At 49.4% G+C, this 18772-nt stretch overlaps 1 protein-coding gene across 1 annotated transcript in view; it reads left to right on the top strand.

Annotated features, from left to right (window-relative positions):
• Positions 1–18772, top strand: part of LOC144149216 (uncharacterized) — a 70670-nt gene that overhangs the window by 28263 nt on the left and 23635 nt on the right. The window contains exons 5-7 of the mRNA XM_077680756.1: positions 7733–7943; positions 13367–13520; positions 14431–14552. Of these exons, the coding sequence (XP_077536882.1) occupies positions 7733–7943; positions 13367–13520; positions 14431–14552 (487 nt within the window). The remainder of the gene's footprint in view (positions 1–7732; positions 7944–13366; positions 13521–14430; positions 14553–18772) is intronic.

Genomic DNA, 18772 nt, shown 5'->3' with positions numbered 1-18772 from the left:
AGCAGCGGACACTGAGGGGCCCTGACGTACTGTGTAGTTTTGTGGCATTAGACCGATACCGTGCGTAACGCCTGCGTCAAGGGTTCCGTTTAATTAATGCGTAACATTCTTCGCTGCGTGCCGCTACATCCAGGACTGTGTGATGCCGGGCATTTGCACAAAAATTCACAATTGAGGGAAGTACCAGGTTTAATCTTCATACTATCCCAGGTGGACAATTGGTCGAACAGAATTCTGAAAAACCAAATAATACACAAAATGAAAATTTACGGAAATGAACTGACGAAAAGGAAAATGGGTATCTTGTATATGATCTCCAAAAAACAAACCCCAATGAAACGTTTAAAACAACGATGGTTAAAACGCCACGTTTTATGGCATGCGAAAATTACATGGCGAATTGGCCAACTCAGCCGCTGCAATCAAACTAAAAGCGTCCAAGATCACTGTGCAAAAGCGCGGAGAGTCAATCAACGATCGAAGTGCAAGTTGCCCGAGAGTCGAAGTCTGAACTCAGACAACAGCAAGACAGTGCATAACGACAAATCCGAGCGCACCCCTTGGCCCCCGCCCACATCGTCATCGTTCAAAGCGAAGTATTCAAATTCGCTAGAAATTCCAAGCTGTTTCGACCGTATCGATCTTGAGCAATCGGATAGGTGTTGATTTAGTGACGCGAGGGACCCAGATTCGATTCCTACTGCGGAAAGCGTTTTTTTCTTGTATCATCATCTTCTTCTTCATCATGGGCCCTATAATCATGTAAAGTTAGCTTTCTTGCAGTGCGTTCTAGGTTACTACATCTCCACCAGTGAGACCAAATATGCTTCGCGTAACAAATCCCAGAAACGTACATTGGAATTATGAATAAAAAAGCGAAACTAGCTAATCGGGTAGCATTCTTGATAAATTCGTAATTTGTGAGGGTAAAAGATAATATCGGTTTAATACCTTGAATGCAGATTTTTGTTAGAGAAGGATCGTGAAAAGCACAAAAATACGAAATAATAACAGTTGTGCAAAATAAACTAACAAAATAAAAATATGCACCCTATGCATATCCTTCAACACCAATGACATCATCAGAAAAGTTCGAAAAGGAAAGTTGGAAATTTGAATAAATGTACCGTGAAAAAAAGCCCACACTGCACGAAATCTTGCAACGGCGGCAGAATACATAATTAAGGAAATAAAGCTAGCGACCCGCTTTTATAGTGCGGCTCTACATCATTAAAGAAAAGAAAAAAAAACACCCAATGCATTTCGCTACTCATTTTCAAAATTGTCTCTAAAGAAGTCACATATAGCCAAACGATTCAACAATTCTTGCATTAGTAAAGAATTCTTTTTATTTCTTCAAGTTCTTTTACATCCAAAAAGTATTATACGTTATCATTCACGAAATATATCCGCACTGGTTAGCAACGAAACATCTTAAGCCTTTAAAAATGCCCGCGTTTATGCTCCTTTCGTTGCAAGTGTTGACAAAAGGCAACAGTCGACTGGCGCCCCTGTACAGTAAATTCCTCCCTTCTTTTTCCCGCTTACATCTGATGCTGTTCCTCTCCCGTCTCGTTCCTCCCAAGGTAACACGCTAGAGGTCTGCCTTGTCAATAAAAATTTACCCCATTCCACAGCTACAAATTAGGTGTATCGATGCCACCGATGCCGTACGGCGGAGACGCGCGTAATTTGAGGCACCTACTACATCGTTTAGAACCAAATCGCTCTATTCCACGAGCGTCCTAAGCTGAACGTGGATCCCATCGAGTCAACCTTTTGTTGCTGCGGCTGATGGGTGTCTTAAATGCCGCCAGAAGCTACAGTAGCGCAGGCAACAGCAGACGCTAATTTTCTTCCGTTGATGTAGTGTTTCATTTGCTATCGAAAAAATCTAGCATCCATGAATTTTTAAGAAAGGAACACTGCAAATATCAATTATGTATGAATTTTCTACCTTATATTTGAGTAATGTCTTGTTCTTGTTTAACAATGTTGACAAGCACATTGACACCGAACGTAGACGTTTAGTTTTGGCTGTGAGTATATGATACTATTGCACAGCTTTTGTTTCACTTTGGCCGAGTGGCTGAATCGAGTACCGAAGGCTCTACTTCGGCTCGTTGTTGCGGCCAGTCGGTTTCGTGGTTTACCCTGTGGTTTCGCGGGGCGGCCCTATGCTTGGATTGTGTAGCCCCTGCTTCCAGCACCCTCCCGCGTTGTTGGGCTTTGGCAGCCTTCTAGACTAGCCTCTTCCTTGACTTGTGGTCAAGATGGCCTCTCCCCAGCCCGCAGCCGTGCACTACCGGCCTCCAGTGCCGAAGTCGCATTCTTCAACTCTGATGCGCCGAAAGACGCATGTGTTGACGAAATCATCAATGCCATAGAAGACGTCGTTTGTCCCCACGGCCTGAAGGATCTCCAACACCAAGGTGGCATGAAAATTTGTGCCGCAGTCACGTCCGCTGCAGCCGCCAAGTCCCTTAACGAGCGTTCTGCCATCGTCGTGAATGGCATTTCATGACCAGTTACATGCATCGGACCCCAGATTTGGTACGTAACCGTGTACCGTTTACAGTGGTACATGAACGAATATGACATGGGTGCAGCCCTAGCACCTTACTGGTCGGGTGCTTAGCATCCATTGCCCAAATTTCAATAGCCCGCCGCGCATAGAGAACGGCATGCACCTCGTCCGTATCGAGACGAAGTCCCCATCCCGAATTTCCGGTCGGTCGGAGGGTACAAGGTGCAGTGCAGTGCAAGTGCAGGGGCGTGAAGAGAGTGTGCTCTCGCTGCGATATTGAACGTCGCAACGGCACGGACTGTAACACGCCGTGGTGCCGTCGGTTCGAGACATTCGTCCCCGAATTCTAAACGTCCTCTGCCTGGAGTCACCGTTGCCGGGGATATCATGCCACGACCGACTGCCTTCGTTCAAGTTGTGACGCACAGGCGGCAAGCGAGTTTTCCCAACTGCCACGCCAGCGATACCCCTCAGGCAACTTCGACCCCCTACAGGCCCTACCTGCCGACATCCGCTGTAGCCCTGCACAATGTTCCAACGAGGGCACGTCGCAGGCCACGACTACGGATGAAGAGACGCCCATGAATGAATCTCCCTCCTTGGCGATTCCTGGCAAGATGGAAAAGGCAGCGCAAAGACGACGAGCTAGAAAAAGAAGGGAGACAGGACACACACTGACTAGCAACTAAATTTTTAATCCCCAGAAGACGCCATATATACACTTAAGAACATTACCATATGGAGCATTCATTTTGCGCATACTGATGGCAAAAAACATAAGAAAGAAAACACAAGCCCCATTTGTGCGTGCACACTTACACTGCCGTGGCTAGAAACTCAAAACCTTCTAGCAGCAAGTTTGATAGAGAGTTTGCTAATACATCTGCTGTTTTTCATGATACGAAACGCCTCCACAACCTCGCAGGTGAACTATCTTTGTGTTGATACAACACCTCAATATCTTCAAAGCATCGGTTGCATTTGCACTTGCCACAGTGCACGGATAGATGTACACCTTTATCAGTCTTTAGTTTTCTCCTGTGCTCGCACAGGCGCGTGTTGAGGCATCGGCCAGTCTGGCCCACATACTTCCAACCACACGATAAGAGTAAGCAACAGACAACCCCCATCCGGCACTGTACAAAGGACACGTTGTGGATCACCTCACCCACCCCGCCTACGGATTTGCGCCCTTGCTTTTTTCTCAATGGCGGGGCAGACACGAGAAAGTTTACTCGGAGCTGAGAATACCGCAGTAACACCATACCCGCCCGCGACACTCCTTAACTCATGGCACAGCTGGTGCACATAAGGGATTACCGCGTACTTTTTTCCTTCACGTTCATCCGCGCCCTTCTCCACTGGTTCTCCATTAGTCTTCCCCCATTTCATTATCTCCTGAATGACGGCTACCAGTTCCCTGTCCGGGTAACGCGACGCTTCGAGCCTCTGCCTTTGCAGCACGAAGCTTTCACCAACTGTATGGAAGCAGGACTTTTATAGGTCCGATTGCAGGCACGAATTCAAAATGCCTGGCATAACTAACTTCGAGTGCGCCGAGCTATACTCCAACAATCGTTTGCAAGTGCGAGGCGTATAGGTCTTAGGCGAATAGGTGAGGAGTATAGGTGAGCTGATATTTGTGTTGTATCAACACAAATATCAGCTCACCCACGAGGTTTTAGCAGCGTTTCATATCATGAAAAACAGCAGGTATATTAGCAAACCCTCTATAAGACTTTCTGATCGGGAGGTTGACTATCTAGCCACGGCAGTGTAAGTGTGCACGCACATGTGCGGCTTGTGTTTTCTTTATTATGTTTTTTTTGCTATCAGTGTGCGCAAAATGAATGCGCTATATGTCAATCTTCTTAAGTGTGTATATGTCTTTTCCTGTGGGTTCAAAATTCATTTGCCAGTCAGCGCCTATCCTGTCACCCGTATTTTTCTGGTTCTTCGTTTTTGCGTTGTTTTTCATGATGAACAAGTACCAAATAGCCCAATAGACAGTCATTCTGCATTCCTGACAAGTACACGTCATAATCTGAGGAGCACAGAAACCATACCAAAGCAGAAACGGAGAGCTGCTCACCCTGCGACGCTTCTGTTTCGCTGCCAGCTCTTCGGATATAGAAACAGAAGAAAGTGGATCTACTGACTTTCATACACCTCCCTCACCGCTCAAATCAGTGGACCTTGCCCGTGCGAACAAGCTTCCCCGAGGACATCGCAGCCGTGGTCTTCACGCCCCATCTAACGAGGACGACTTGAAGCCCATTCGTCGTGAGACGGCAAAGCCCTATCGTCACGATGTGGCAGCAGCTGACCATTATAGCACCCCCCTCGAAACTCAGAGGATGCCTCCCTCCCGAACGACCGAGCACACTCGGGCGAACCGGAATGTCCAGCGCAGGGCAAGGACCCGCGTCTGGTCAACCCAATAAATCAGGTGTGGGGCTTGCTAGGTGCCTCATGAGTGAACAGCAAGCGGCTGCTGTCGAGGTCAACGCACTCAGATGGCACGGAAGACACGAGTAAGAAACTGCGTCTGGCCGCCTTCAAGGGCAGTCCTGATTTGTAAATGAAAGTAGCATCTATAGATTTCGCTGTCTTTCTAGCAATCCTTTATTGACAGATGGCCGTGTTGTTCTCGCTTGGCCGCGGTGTTTCGTACTGGCGAAATGGGAAGCAGTGGTTGAAACGATTACCAATCCGAAATCCCATTGATGCTCCTTTAATTATTCATTTATATGTTGTATTTGTTTGCGCCCGATGGCAATTTTGGACGCCTTTCCTCCTCAGTACATACGTCAGGCCACAGCTTTCCCCGTTGCACACGGCATCTACCAGCTACCTTGGTTTATCCGTACCGGCATCACGTGCAATTCGAGTGCTCGCCCCAACGCGATGAGCTTGTTTTGTGTTGGGAACGCGAAACGCAGGGAGGCTGCACCTCACCGCCTAGGCCGTATGCTTGGTCTTCCTTTAAAAGGGCAACGAGGCCAGCTGAGCTCGTGATCCGCGTAGCTGACTGTTGTGAAGGGATAGGGGATTTCAGCAACAAAGGCCCTAAATTATTTATATCCTCTAGTACATACGCATTTACTTTCCTTAAATGCTCAGGTTTTCGCAACATTGACAAGCAAAGAGATCATGCATTTTCTGCGTGCAAGGAAAGCTGATATCCTTTTTTTGGAAGAGTGCAATTTCCGCACCCCGCACGATGTTAATTTATTTAAACAGCGCTTTATAGCAAAGCTTTCTAGCGCTACCAGCTAACGGTTCTTTCATAGCGTGCGGGACAACAAACTCCGGAGACGGCGGCGAAGAGAGGGGAGGAGGAAAGAGGAGGGTTTTACTCATGGAGCACACTGTAAATGGCGCGGCAAATGGTTAGCCAGCGTTCCCCGAGGGGAAGTTCCTATTCGTTTGCGGCGGCGTCGGCGGTACGGTTTTGTTGTCTGCTTTAGCGAGGGTTGTTTTGGGCCTGTTGTGGCGCACCTTCGCGACCATTGCACGCTGCCCAAACACGGCTTGATTAACTTGTACGACAGCACCTCCAGGATAACCCGCACCCAACGGAATAAAGTGGTCGTAAGGCAAACATACTTTATTAATTGATTTGAAGGGCAGTAAAAAAAATGTACAAACCACATACACACATCTGGCCGCTAGAGAAACGCTGCCTTTTTCTCACTGGTCGCCACGAATGGAGCTCCGTTACCTAAATTGGAGAATAACAATTCCGTTGTGTTTTAAGAGGTTTGTAGAACTGACGGGAAAACCGGACTACATAGCATGCAGCTTTATAAACTTATTCCTGGGCACATTCTGCTGCGTGTTTTGCAGTGAACACTACATCGACCCTTTGGCAGAGGAACCGCAACCATTCTACGCTTATGTCACGAAAAGCTTTCGGCAAATGTTGACCTCAATTTCTGACTTCAAAATTTCGGACATTGCCCAAAGCAAACTTTGCGAACAAGTTGCTGTGGCGGAACTGACTGCGGAGCAGAAACCGCGCTCAAAAAAGGCGTGCTCGAGAGAGCTTTCTTCAGTCCTCCTAGCCGACGTTAAAGATTTCGTGTGGGAGCGTGGGTAGGGAGTTCTGCCCACTAGAGGCCGGTTTACAGTGAGGGGAGTAACACCTTCCGCGCGGTGTCCTCAGTGCGGACAAAATTAAACTTTGCGCCTCGCAATCTTGCAGTGTTTCGTAACAAAGACGTTTTGGACGATGATGTGAAGGATGTTTAAAGTACGCCTAGGGGAGCTCAGACAGTCGTGCGATGCCCTAGTGACGTTTCTATTGGGTGGAGGTCCTGGTAGTTAGAGGCGTCGTGGTATCGTGGCATTCCGGTCCAGACCTCACGGCTATGTTCCAAATGCAGCTTCGCTTGCGCACGCGTCTGTTAAAGCGCCTGTAAACGAACCTCGCTTTGCTGAGGCGTTCCTCCCGCATTGGTCGTGCTGCTTCATTAAGGTAAACAGCACACGTTTGAAAATTCTAATTGGACAATATTGTAACCATAGTAAAACCAGATAGAATATTAGCTTGGCACCAGACTAAATACAATACATAGTTGTCTGCAGTGTTCACTTTACCATGTGTGCATGTGTAACGGGCTGCTACCAACATTCGTGGTGTTTCCAACCTGAAAATGTTTCGACCATTTGCGTTTGTCGACAACTTTCCACTCGGGCCGGCTTGTACCCTGCGAGGCACAAAATATTACAACTTGTATGTAGGCCAGCGGCAGCCTTCTCTGGATTGTTGTTTTTGTGTGTGTTTCTGTTTTGTAACGTTTATTTGTTTCCTGACGCATAGTTCTTCCGAGGCATGTTATGTATCTGCTTCGATTGACATGTAAACCTCTTTACAGACAGACAGACACAGACAGACAGACAGACAGACAGACAGACAGACAGACAGACAGACAGACAGACAGACAGACAGAGAGACAGACAGACAGACAGACAGACAGACAGACAGACAGACGCAGAGGCACACAGACAGACGGGCGGACAGACAGACACAGACAGGCAGACAGACAGACAGATGGACGGACAGACAGGCGGAGAGACAGACAGACGGACAGACAGACATACAGACAGACGAAATTTCACGTTTAAGTAGCCTATTAAGTAGTGCTGAATGTGATGAATGTGGGACGTCAGCAGATTCACCGAACGTTTTCGTATTTGCAGTCAAAGAACTTGTCTGCACCATCGGAGCGTACGTGGTCCAGAGCTTCTCATACCCACCGGATGGTCTTTGCCATTATCTCTTCTACTACAAGCTTTTTATAACAAAAGATGGCACGCTCCACGGAACGAGCGAAGATTTGAGCTGGCACTTATACAAACAACAAATGCCAACCTACCGAACGACTAAGGGAGGAATGGCTTTTGACAACACGTGAGTCGGCCTTTATCTCCTTTTTTTTCCCGGTCGGTGTTATGCACTGAGTGCATGTTTCGTGGTAGTACAGGTACTTTAATGTGGCGCCTGATATTAACTTCGGGTGTTGTGTGTTGAAGCGGAATCGATAGAACAAGTTTCGAAAGGATGGATCTGCCCGTTTCTGTAGTGCCTAATCTTGCCCTCGGTGTGATGGAGGTGCCTCGATGAGCTCACCAGCTGTGTTGTTGACTCCGAAACTAACCCCCGTATTCTGAATCCCTCCTCCACTCAAAGTGCTTCCTCCACTCCGTTGAGTGGAGGATAGGGCAACACCTCCACTCGAGGTCTCCAGGCATTTCATAAACGTGGTGACGCCGACCCTCCGAGGAAATCCTTCGTTTGGAGGGACCCTCGAGATCGCAGTTTCGGAGGAGGAGCGAAAGGCATCTGGGGGCGAGGTTATGGCAATTTTTTTATTCAAGACATGAAAGTACGCCTAAGAAATATAACTTTTTAATGTTTTTATTTTTTGTTAAGTAATTATACAGCTATTTTAAGAAATATTAGTTTGTATGGTTGAGAGGAACACGAAAATAACATGAACCAGGTGGACACAAATAGAAATAACTGTTTTCTGGTCTGGCCACACTGCACACACACTTCGGTAGCAGACGATAAATCTGTTTTGTTTTTGTGCACGCTGCTCCATGTCTCCACGTATCCCGTTGTATCTCCTGTCCTTTCTGATCCTATCGATTACTATAAGTTTCAGGGCCCCCCCCCCCCCCCCGGATGACAGCCAAGATAACGATATGTCAGCGGAAGGGCTCGAGGTATAGGGCGATTTGCTTCCATGCGTGACGAGCGCATATCATAGACCGGAATTGCCGACACAGTGAGCGCCTAATTATTTGTTCTTTTCGGTTCACGATACTATCGGCAGCTCAAAGCCGACATAATGTTCAAATTACAAAGTAGTGCGTGTGTAATTTTACAGGCACCACGGTGAACCCGGTAGAAATGTCCCCCTTCGACAGCACGCAAGGGCGAGGTAGCAGGCGAGCACAAAGCGACGCGCACTTGGAGAGGGGCGGAGCCTCGCAGCGCAGGCGGCTCGAAGAAAAAATAAAAAAATTCCTCCGCATTTCCCCGAGGGGGAGAATGTGAAAGTGCGAATGCACGGTTGTCGGCCCGCTTGCGGCGCTTGCGCTCGGCCCCCGCAGCCCACCGCCTCGCCGCCTTCTCTTATATCTCTTCCATCGGGTTTGTAGTATCACGTGTACACCACGCAGTTATCAAGCCGCTATAACGCCGCTGAGTCGCCAACGCACGCCGCTGACGACGTAGTTTGAATGCGTTAAAGATATAAGGCGCGTCACTAACACTGATATCAGCGTCGCCTCCGTGGCTTGGTCGGTAGAGCGTCGCGCTGCGGCCGCAAAGTCCGCGGATCGAAACCTGGCGCCGGATGCTGTTTCTTTATAGAGGAGCACTGCGGACGCCGACGCCGCCGCCGACGCCGGCGGTGGATGGTTTGGGGTTTGGCTGGGCTTTGGCGCAGACGACACGCTCGCTCGCTTCCATACGGCGATCGTCTGCTTCATGCGCACTGTAAGCAGCTTACGGTAGCCGTGTCATAGGTTAGTGTGACACCTTCATTACAGAGCGATGACTTTCGGTACATGACAGCGACAATCTTGTCATTGCGAGGATAAAGGCAAGTCCGCACAGATATCTCTGAGCTCGCCCGCCATCGCAGAAAACATCACGACGCTTCGAATTACGAGTTCCAACCAACGCCTGACGACGCGTATTGTCGGCGGCGAAACGTTGACGAAGGCACCCATTACAACTGTAAATGTCCCGGCGCCATAACATCGCAACGTAACCAGCAGCCGGAACGCAGGGAGCAGTGGGTCGCCGTGGTTGCTGGTGTTTGGCTCTTCAGCTCGGCGTTTGGCTCGGCAGCCACCTCGGCAGCTCCAGCAGTGACCGATTTGGTAAAGAGGCACCGCGACACAATTCGCCCTTGCTGAAGTGCTCAAGCGTATTCAGCCAGTACCTTATGCGCTGACATGGCAAATTCACGGTGCGTAAATCCCCTGAACCTTCATTATATGCCTCGTCAATGCGGGATACGTGCTCCGGAAAAGAGGCGAGTGAGCACAGCCGGCTCGAACCGAGAGGAGCGTAGGCGGCCATCTTGAAAATAGTACTGGAGGGCTGCTTCAAGGTAGCACAGACGACACCTTGGAGTTGCTCCTCCAAATCGTGAGCGGCTCCTCCAAATCGCCGAGCAGCTCCTCGGTTGGAGGAGACACTCGAGTGGAGGTTAGATTATGAAACCTAAACTCGCTTTCAAGGGTCTTCTCGAGCGGAGGCTCGAGTGGAGGAGGGACTCAGAATACGGGGGTAAGAAATTTGTCTGTTGAAGTGCTGATTGGTAGGCTCAGAGCCTGATTGTAGGCTTTTCTTATAATAGCGTCCAGTTTCTTCAGTTCTCTTGTTGAAAGCAGAACATAGTGTATTGCGCAAGTGATCCGCGAGATGACGAAGGCCTGTACGAGTCGGAGTGTATCATATTCGCCCATGCCCTTTGTGTTAGTTGTTATGCACTTGAGCATGCGTCTGACTTGCTCCGTCATGGTCTTGATCTTGTTTATTGTCGTGATATTTTTCTTGTCAGCCTTAAAGGTGACGCCCAGTATCTTGATGCTTTGAGCAGGGGTGATAATGTGCCCATCTATGTGTATGGCGATTGCGGGTGCCCCTGAAGGTTTCTGTTTGGTTGGGAACACGAGTAATAGTTCGCATTTTTGAAAGGTGAAACTGAGTCCGCATGACCTGGCGTCGCCATTTACAACATCCGCTGCTTCCTGTAAGCGTTGCTGCATTGCTCCCACTGAACCCGTGGTGGACCAGATTGTAATGTCGTCCGCGTAGAGGCCGTGATTTATACCCTGAATAGAATTAAGTAGTGCAGGGAGTACTCTGAGAGCAATGTTAAACAGGAGAGGAGATAGTACAGCTCCCTGGGGAGTTAAAAAGGGATCCGTGGTGTGGTCCCCTACTTTGAGGATGGCTTTCCGATTTGTGAGAAAAGACTTGACATACTGGAAGGTCTTGACTCCGCAGTCCAGGGTGTTCAGCTTCGCAAGGATGACCGTTTGTTTCACATTGTCAAAAGCACCCTTTAAATCCAGCGCCAATTAGAATACTTGCCCCCACCCGAGCAGATATCACTACATAGCCCCCAGCTTGTATCCCCGTTTGTGCCGCTTCTGTGGGGAATTCGGAACACTTTTTCACATAATCGGTGGCTGCAAACTAAGCCCAATCGACCCACCCAATCCCTTCAACACTTACGAGCTTTGGGAGAGCTTTTTTGCCAGCTCTTCCCTCGACGTATAGCGCAAGTTGGTGGAGAGGGCAGAAGATGCGGCCCGTGCCAATGGACTCCTGTAACGAAGAGGCCACCGTAAAGACTCTTTACTAGGAAATAATAAAAATGTTTATTCTCTCGCTCTCTGCTTTCTATTTTGAGACAATGCCGGTGTCGTGCCGAGGATGTGCAGAAGGGAATAGTTAGGGCGTTAGGACATAGTTTTAACGATGAATACAAGCGCAGACGGCACGAAGGACGAGGCAAAGACGGGGCGCGCGCTAACCTTAAACGATTTTTGTATTGCCACCTTGCGCCTATATATATGCCAATTCGACAGGCAAAAGGAAAGAAGAAAGAAAAAAAAACAGGCAAACGATGAAGCAAAGAAATATAAAGGAAGCTTTGCAAATGAAACTTCCGCTAATACATCGAGCTATAGCTCCTATTTCAGCACAGATGACCTGCTAAGCATTAATCTCGTGCACGGGTACACTCCGACGTTGCCACAATACACAGGCATATAATGTCGACCGGTACTGCTGTAGCATGAACAGTGAAATCGCTGAATTGGTGGAAATGGCCCGTGCAGGAGAAATCGTGGACAGGCCGTCCCTGTAATTATCCTCAAACACTCGGCTAACACGACGTCAAACACTCGGCTATCATATCATCAAAAACCTGAGTGAACTCGATGTCGGGAAAAGGGTCTACGACTACATTAACTCTCTTTCAGACCGGCCTACCGCTTACCGCATCGACTCAACGCTTCGAGGCACTTGGGCTACACAATATGCTAAGCGAACGTATCAATTCTCAACGTTCGGCCCAACGAGAATGACTAACCTACAGCGCGGCTGGAAGGCACATCCTAGACTGTCTTGGCATCTCCTATCCGAGTACTTCCCCAACCAAAGTCTAACTACCTACAGACATAAGAGAAGGCGTAGACGTTCCACCTATTCTAAAAAACATACATCCCGTCCACAACCTAGAGCGAAGACACCCTCGGGCCAAAGCCCTACACAAACAGTACGAAAAATCAGAGAACGTGGCCTATATGGACGCAGCCGATTACGAAAACCGCGTTGCCATGGTATTCGTGGTAGTCGATCGGCAGGGAAATTCCATAGCTTCCGGCTCGATTCGCACGAACGAACCGAAAGTTGGAGAATAGGCGGCCATGGCACTGGCAATTACAGCCTCCGTAAGAATCAAATACGGAATCAGCGATTCCAAGTCTGCCATTATAAACTTTTCGAGAGGGCGAATCTCCCAGGAGCATCTGCAATCCTTCAATCTTTCTTCCGTCGCGAAGCAGGGACCGGCCAAATCTAACTTTTGGGCACCTTCCCACTCCGGCCTGGTCGGGAACGAGTGCGCGCACGGTGCTACTCGAGCTTTCGAGGATTCGTAGATTCGCGTCGATGGTCAGCAGGGATCGGCTCGTGTCCTACCGGGACGTAACAAATCACTACCTACTGGAACTGGCCCGTCCCCCCCGCCCCTTCACTTGTTACTCAATAAGATGCGATCCGTCGTATGGCGGCTATTTCTGATGAATTCTTGTGCGAACCCGGTTACGCAGAGCTACTGCCACCCAGGGCAACATTCAGTCAAATGGCGCAAATTTTAAAGAAGGTCGGACGTACCACATATTGCTATGGTCTTGCCCGCGGGCGGCTACACCCGCGCGCAAAATCTCTCAGGCGGAGCGATGGAAGACGATGTTGCTCAGGTCCGACCCAGTGGATCGAGTCGGGGCCATCCAGATAGCCCGAGGACGCTGCTAGAGCCCAAGAGTGTTTGGCCGATGCCGCGGATCACCAACCTTTCCCAACAAATATATTTCTCTCTCTGTCTCTTTCAGAAATTGCGCAATACTTCACTCCAGTACACTTCTGGTGCACGTATTCCGAACGTAATTTTCGTTTTTATGCGCGGTGCGCGTCATGCCATGGCAAGCAGAATTTAGATCGTGGCACAAGTGTTCAGCTTTTTCGCTTATCAGCATCTAACCCTGCATACCGATGGATTTTACTGGTTGTTCCTGCAGCTACGTGAACATGAGTTTGGTGCACGGAGCAGCCGTTCGCATCAACGAACTTGCGCAAAACGACCGCAACATAGCCAACTACGGTGTGCTCAACATCATCTCCAGGGGCACCAAACTTGAAAGCCAGTTTACAAAAGCGAAAAGGTTCTTGGAGGTGAGTAATTTGGCATTCGATAAACCCGCTTTGTTATTAAAGTGCCAAATATGTGTTTGCGGACAGAACACTTGATGGTGAAGGGAAACGTATCAGGACAGGGCACTAAAACAAACCTGAAGATACAGACCTCTGAGGACGAATGGTGGATTTGTCGCGGCATCAATGTGCACGACCTAATTACTACAGAAGTGAAAATTTTAAAGCAGCGCAGAAAACACAAGACGGGGAAATCTGACGGAAGAAATAGAAATAGGGGAAATTAAGACTTCCAGGAAGTAGGCATGGAGGTCGTTCGGGAGGGAAGTCACCTAAAGAGGATTTCTCTTGTTTCTGTAGGCATACTTGTTCGGTGGATGCCGGTCAAAGATTTCTGGCGAGAATAAACAAAGCCTATCAACAATATTTCCAACGCGTGCTGACGTCGCTTTTTTAGTGGAACACGAAGGGCGACCGTAGAAGCGGGCCCGCATGTAACGAATCACAGAGCCAGGTTTGTGCTAAAGTTCCCTGCTAAAGAGACTTGTTCTGCGTTCAGAAGCATCTTAATTTTGAGTGCGCCACACTTGCCATGAAGAGACGCAAGAGAGCAATAGCCCCAGAGTGTATGTTGAGGAGTTGGAGGAAGAATAAACGTCTCTTTAAAGCAGTCGTCCCTTGGGAAGAGTCCTCGTTCCTGGACCCCTTGAGTCCGTCCGGCTACTTGGGCTCTGTGCACCAGCCTAGTGACTGTCACCTAAATTGCTAGTTTGCATTCTCTGTTAGAATGAGAATGGAAGTGTAGTGTTACTTGATTGGAGGCGAACAGTTAGGCGTGGCCGCCCGACTCCCGAATCCCAAGCCACGGAACAGTTTTCTAGATAGTTTGTCACAAGTGTCCTTTGCCCATAAAGTGAAATTGCCCTTTCAGGAGCTCAAGAGGCTACAGAAGGAGGGCGAAGACAGGAAAATATTCATAGGAATGGGCCTGTACGCATTCAATGAGGATGATGGGCTGAATACGTTCAAGAACATTTTCAGAAGAGCTGTTAAGTAAGTTTTCAATTTGCTGCACGACGTTGTGACAGGCGCGAACGCACGGTTTTGGAAGCGTTAGGTGAAGTTGACAGAATTGATTCCACCATCTTTCTCGAAGTTTTAAATTGTTTAGACATCATATCTTTAGGGTGTGCCGAAATCTTAAAGTGTCTGTTTTTCTATGAGAATCTTACCGTGGAGCATACCGAACGGTTGTTATTGCCAACTATTTTTACGGCATTTCTATTTCCTGTTTGGGGCTGTTCACGACAGCATAAAACACTCGTCCCAGGGAAATCGTCGCGAGGGCAAATTATTTATAAGCAAGATGTTATTGGGCCCCCATCCGTTGCGGCATGGTTTATGCGGGTCAACATTGCGTAAAATAAATCAAACCATAGCCTCAGGTAAATGACAAAGGTAGACAAGCGACAGCAGCAGAGTTCTGTTATGTACACACTAGTTTACAGATTTTATTATTTACATATCTATTGGGGGATGATGAAGAGTGCGGGCGCATCTCGTTTCTCTCACCCGCGAACTGTAGGCTCAGCCTGGTGGGTGGCATTGCTCCGGCTTCACAAGAACGCGAAGTGATGCCCCACCCGTCCCGCGTACACCGGGTGAAAGCCCCCTCAGAGCTCTAACCGTGGCACGGAGTCGTGTTCACCTGTGTTACCAGCCGTTGTGGCAGCAGCATGAACAAGAAGACACGATGAAATCTGCACAAGAGTCCTGTAACCTTGCATATACTGTCATTCAATTTTTCCCGCAGGATTCCATTGGAAGGTCGACTAAGAACAGTAATTGTACAATCGTCCACTGTAATTGCGGGAGCAATGCTTTACCCCACTATTATCTCCTCCTACCTTTGTGTGAGGTAATTAGTCGTGACTGCTACATCCCTCTCAAGTTGAAGACGGCACTTAACCCCTTCACATGCATTTGCACGGTTTTTCGTGCGGTATTGCTTGATTGATTTGATTGATTGTAGGGTTTAACGCGCCGACGCAACGGAGGCGATGAGGCGTGCCGTAGTGGAGGGCTCCGGATTAATTTTGACCACCTGGGGATCTTTAACGTGCGCCGAAATCTCGTGCACACGGGCGTTTTTGCTTTTCGCCTCCATCAGAAAAGCGGCCGCCGCGGCCGGGAATCGAACCCGCGACCTCGTGCTCAGCAGCGCAACGCCTTAGCCACTGAGCCACCGCGGCGGGTCCGTGCGGTATTGCTGCGGTATTTCAAGATAATGCCGAAGTTATTGTTTCACCTAAGCCTGTGGACGACGGTGCCATTGTTGACTCCAGCAGCGGCAAATTATAGTGGTACCATGATGTATTCGCCCGCCTTTGGTATTCACAGCAAAACGGCAGAAGCTGATGCAAGATGTTTTACTTTCGTAACAGCGACAGATTGGAGAACGAGCGGTTGTATTGCACCTTTAGAACCCTTACAGCCTCGTTGTGACCCCCAGTTTTGACGAATTTGAAATATGTTTTAGCAGGAATAGCCATGGGGCAATTTCAGGGGCACTGTTTGAGACCAATGCTGCTGGGTTAAAGGAACACTGAATTGAATGTTTCAAGCTCTGTTTTTGCTTGAACTGCGCAGACTAGCTGAAAAAACACTTGTTGTATTGATTATCCGGCCGATAAGGCGGTATTTTTTTCATAAAGCTTGAAAGACAAAAAAAAAATGGCTGGCGAATACGCTACCCCTAATGAGATAAGTGGGCGCAGCAGCAGTGCACTGAGACAGCACTCACTCGTGGGTTGTCTTGACGGCATCGATAATCAGCCTCTGCGACGGCGGCGCGAAGTCCGTCTCAGGAAGAGACCGTGAAGTGCGTCTTAAGCGAACCCACATCATAGTCACGCGGAACTCGCGCCGTCGATCGGCTCTTGCGGGCACAGCATACTGCCCCCTCCACTCCCCCACCGCCTGTTCTCGGAGAGCGCTGGCTCGCACCGCCACGGCGAACCACCCTCCTCTCCCAATTTCACGACACGCCCCTCCTTTGCTTTCTTTCATTGTCCGCTTTTTCTTTCACCTGTCGGTCTTGCCACCGCTTACTCTGTTACTCTGACAACACGGCTCAGGCCAGAGACGGCTGCCAAAGGGCTGCGCCCTATAACTACCATGCGTGGTTTGCAGCGGTCGAACCAACTGCCAGCAGAAACATACATCAAGCAGCTACTTGGTTGGCTGATGTTGAAGATAATTAAACCAGTTTGGGTTTCGGTTCTGTGAAACAATATGAAAGAACATTATCGTTCGATGGGCATTGCCGATATCTCAGCTATCGGCATAGCGCCCTTTTGCCACGTGTTTGGGTGCCAGATAAGCCTACCAGCACTGCTTGGAATCGTAAAAATCATTAGCCGCGGCGTACGCAGTGGATGAACGCATTCCGCGTCACCGGAGGCGCTTAAATGTCATGCAGTTCTCTCCCATCTTTGGAGCTTCCGGGCTCGTGCTTGCAGGAGTGTTTGCACCAGGCCAAGGGCCGGTGAATTCGGACTGTGCCCACAAGCAGTCAGTGCTCATGGCAACACCACTCTAACGAACTCACCAGCGTGTCAGTGTCCGCCTGCAAACGATCTGCGAACTCTCTTGTGCAGCAATGGCAATTGCAGCGCAAAAATGGCGAATTTAGCATAAAAAACACTGCCCCTTAGCAAATAAAATAGGTTAAGATAATATGCACTATCGCAGATTCGGACTTGCGACTTGCAAACATCGAGCTTCATACTAATCAACGCTGGAGTGTTTGTGGCGCTAGTGTGTTTGCGCACCGCCGAAAGACGGCTTCAACCCTCCGAAGGCGGCCATGCTACACACAGAACACAAATAAGCCAAAATTGGAGTAAATGGCCTGTCGCATAATTAGGTACCAATTCGGAGTTTTCAAAAATCCTTCCAATGGGAGTATCGCCTGCCTCCTATTATTTCCGCAGTTTTTAAAGTCGCGTAAGGGAGTTTCATTTTACGCCACTACAATTACAATGGTTCTTTTTAGGTGGACAATGTCAGGGTGTTGACAATGGTTTTCAACGTTTGATTTCTAGTGCGTGAGTGTTTTAATGCTGGCGATCGTGCGTGTGTGAACGTCGTCTGTGCGGGGAGGTTGAGCTCAGAAAAGTAGTTCATGCCAGTGCTCTTCGCACGTAGGGCTTCGTCACCTGGCGCGGCCCCAACGCGCGCGGGCAAAACATTGTGTGTGGTTGTGTGTAGTTGAGGCTGCGTAATGGCGGAGTGTTTCGGCGTGTCGTGGGCAGTATTCGTTAAGAACAGTGCCGTTTCTGCTTAAGGTGACGCGACACCCTGGGACCAGGGCCTCGGAGCAGGTTCGTTTAGACGAGTTACCCTTCGCGGGCGACTTTTCCCGAGGTTGTGCGCATCGTGGAAGCGGCAGTCGCGGCTGCGTCGAGTCAAGATGGCTTCTGCGACGGAGAGCCTCACGACAAAGAAAACGATGCCCGAGCTGCGAGTAATCGAACTGCGCAGTGAGCTTGAAAATAGACGACTGGACGAAACTGGAGTGAAGGCAGCTCTTATCGAGCGGTTGGCGCAAGCCCTTCGAGACGCAGGCGAGGATATAGACACGTTTGAGTTCGAGGTGCAGGCGGAACTTATGCCGCTACAGCCCACGACGCCGACATCGGGAAAGCCGTTCTCTAAGCGCGTTAAACAGTTAACCCAGGACAACGAGGAGACTCAGAGTAATGGAGACGCGCACGAGGCCGGTAAGAGCGAAGAAGCGGATGAGAGGAATCCGAATGTGAGCCGCGACTCCTGATGCCGGTGGGGGTTCCTAGATGAAACCCTATTTGAGGACTTGACATCGGCGGCAAAGGGTGATCCGTTCGTATGTGCAATCTGCCTCCGACTGGCTACTCTGGATGCCCGGGTAAACGCAGGGAGAGAAGATTTGGCTCGGCACGAGGCTCGGGGCGTGGAGGAATGGCAGCTGGCTATCGCCAACTTGACCAAGTGCTGGGACATAGTAGCAGCGACGTGGAAGAATGAGAGGAAGACCCTGGAGCACGAGATAAAGGCAGAGAGACGGTAGCGACAGGCCTTGCAGGCAGAGGTGGCACGTGTCAGGTGCGTAGTCGAAGGCCAGACGACGGATCGTGACCGAGCGCCTGGAGTTGTAAAGCACGGCGGAGTGGGGGCTGCCAACACCACGGACGCTGGTGGGGCTGCTGGTGAGCCCACTTCCCCTGGAAGTG

This window comes from Haemaphysalis longicornis, unplaced genomic scaffold (genome assembly GCF_048455015.1).
Source record: "Haemaphysalis longicornis isolate Haplotype H1 unplaced genomic scaffold, Haemaphysalis longicornis Haplotype H1 scaffold_8, whole genome shotgun sequence".
Classification (NCBI taxonomy): Eukaryota; Metazoa; Arthropoda; class Arachnida; order Ixodida; family Ixodidae; genus Haemaphysalis; species Haemaphysalis longicornis.
This window is presented reverse-complemented; position numbering and strand designations above follow the sequence as displayed.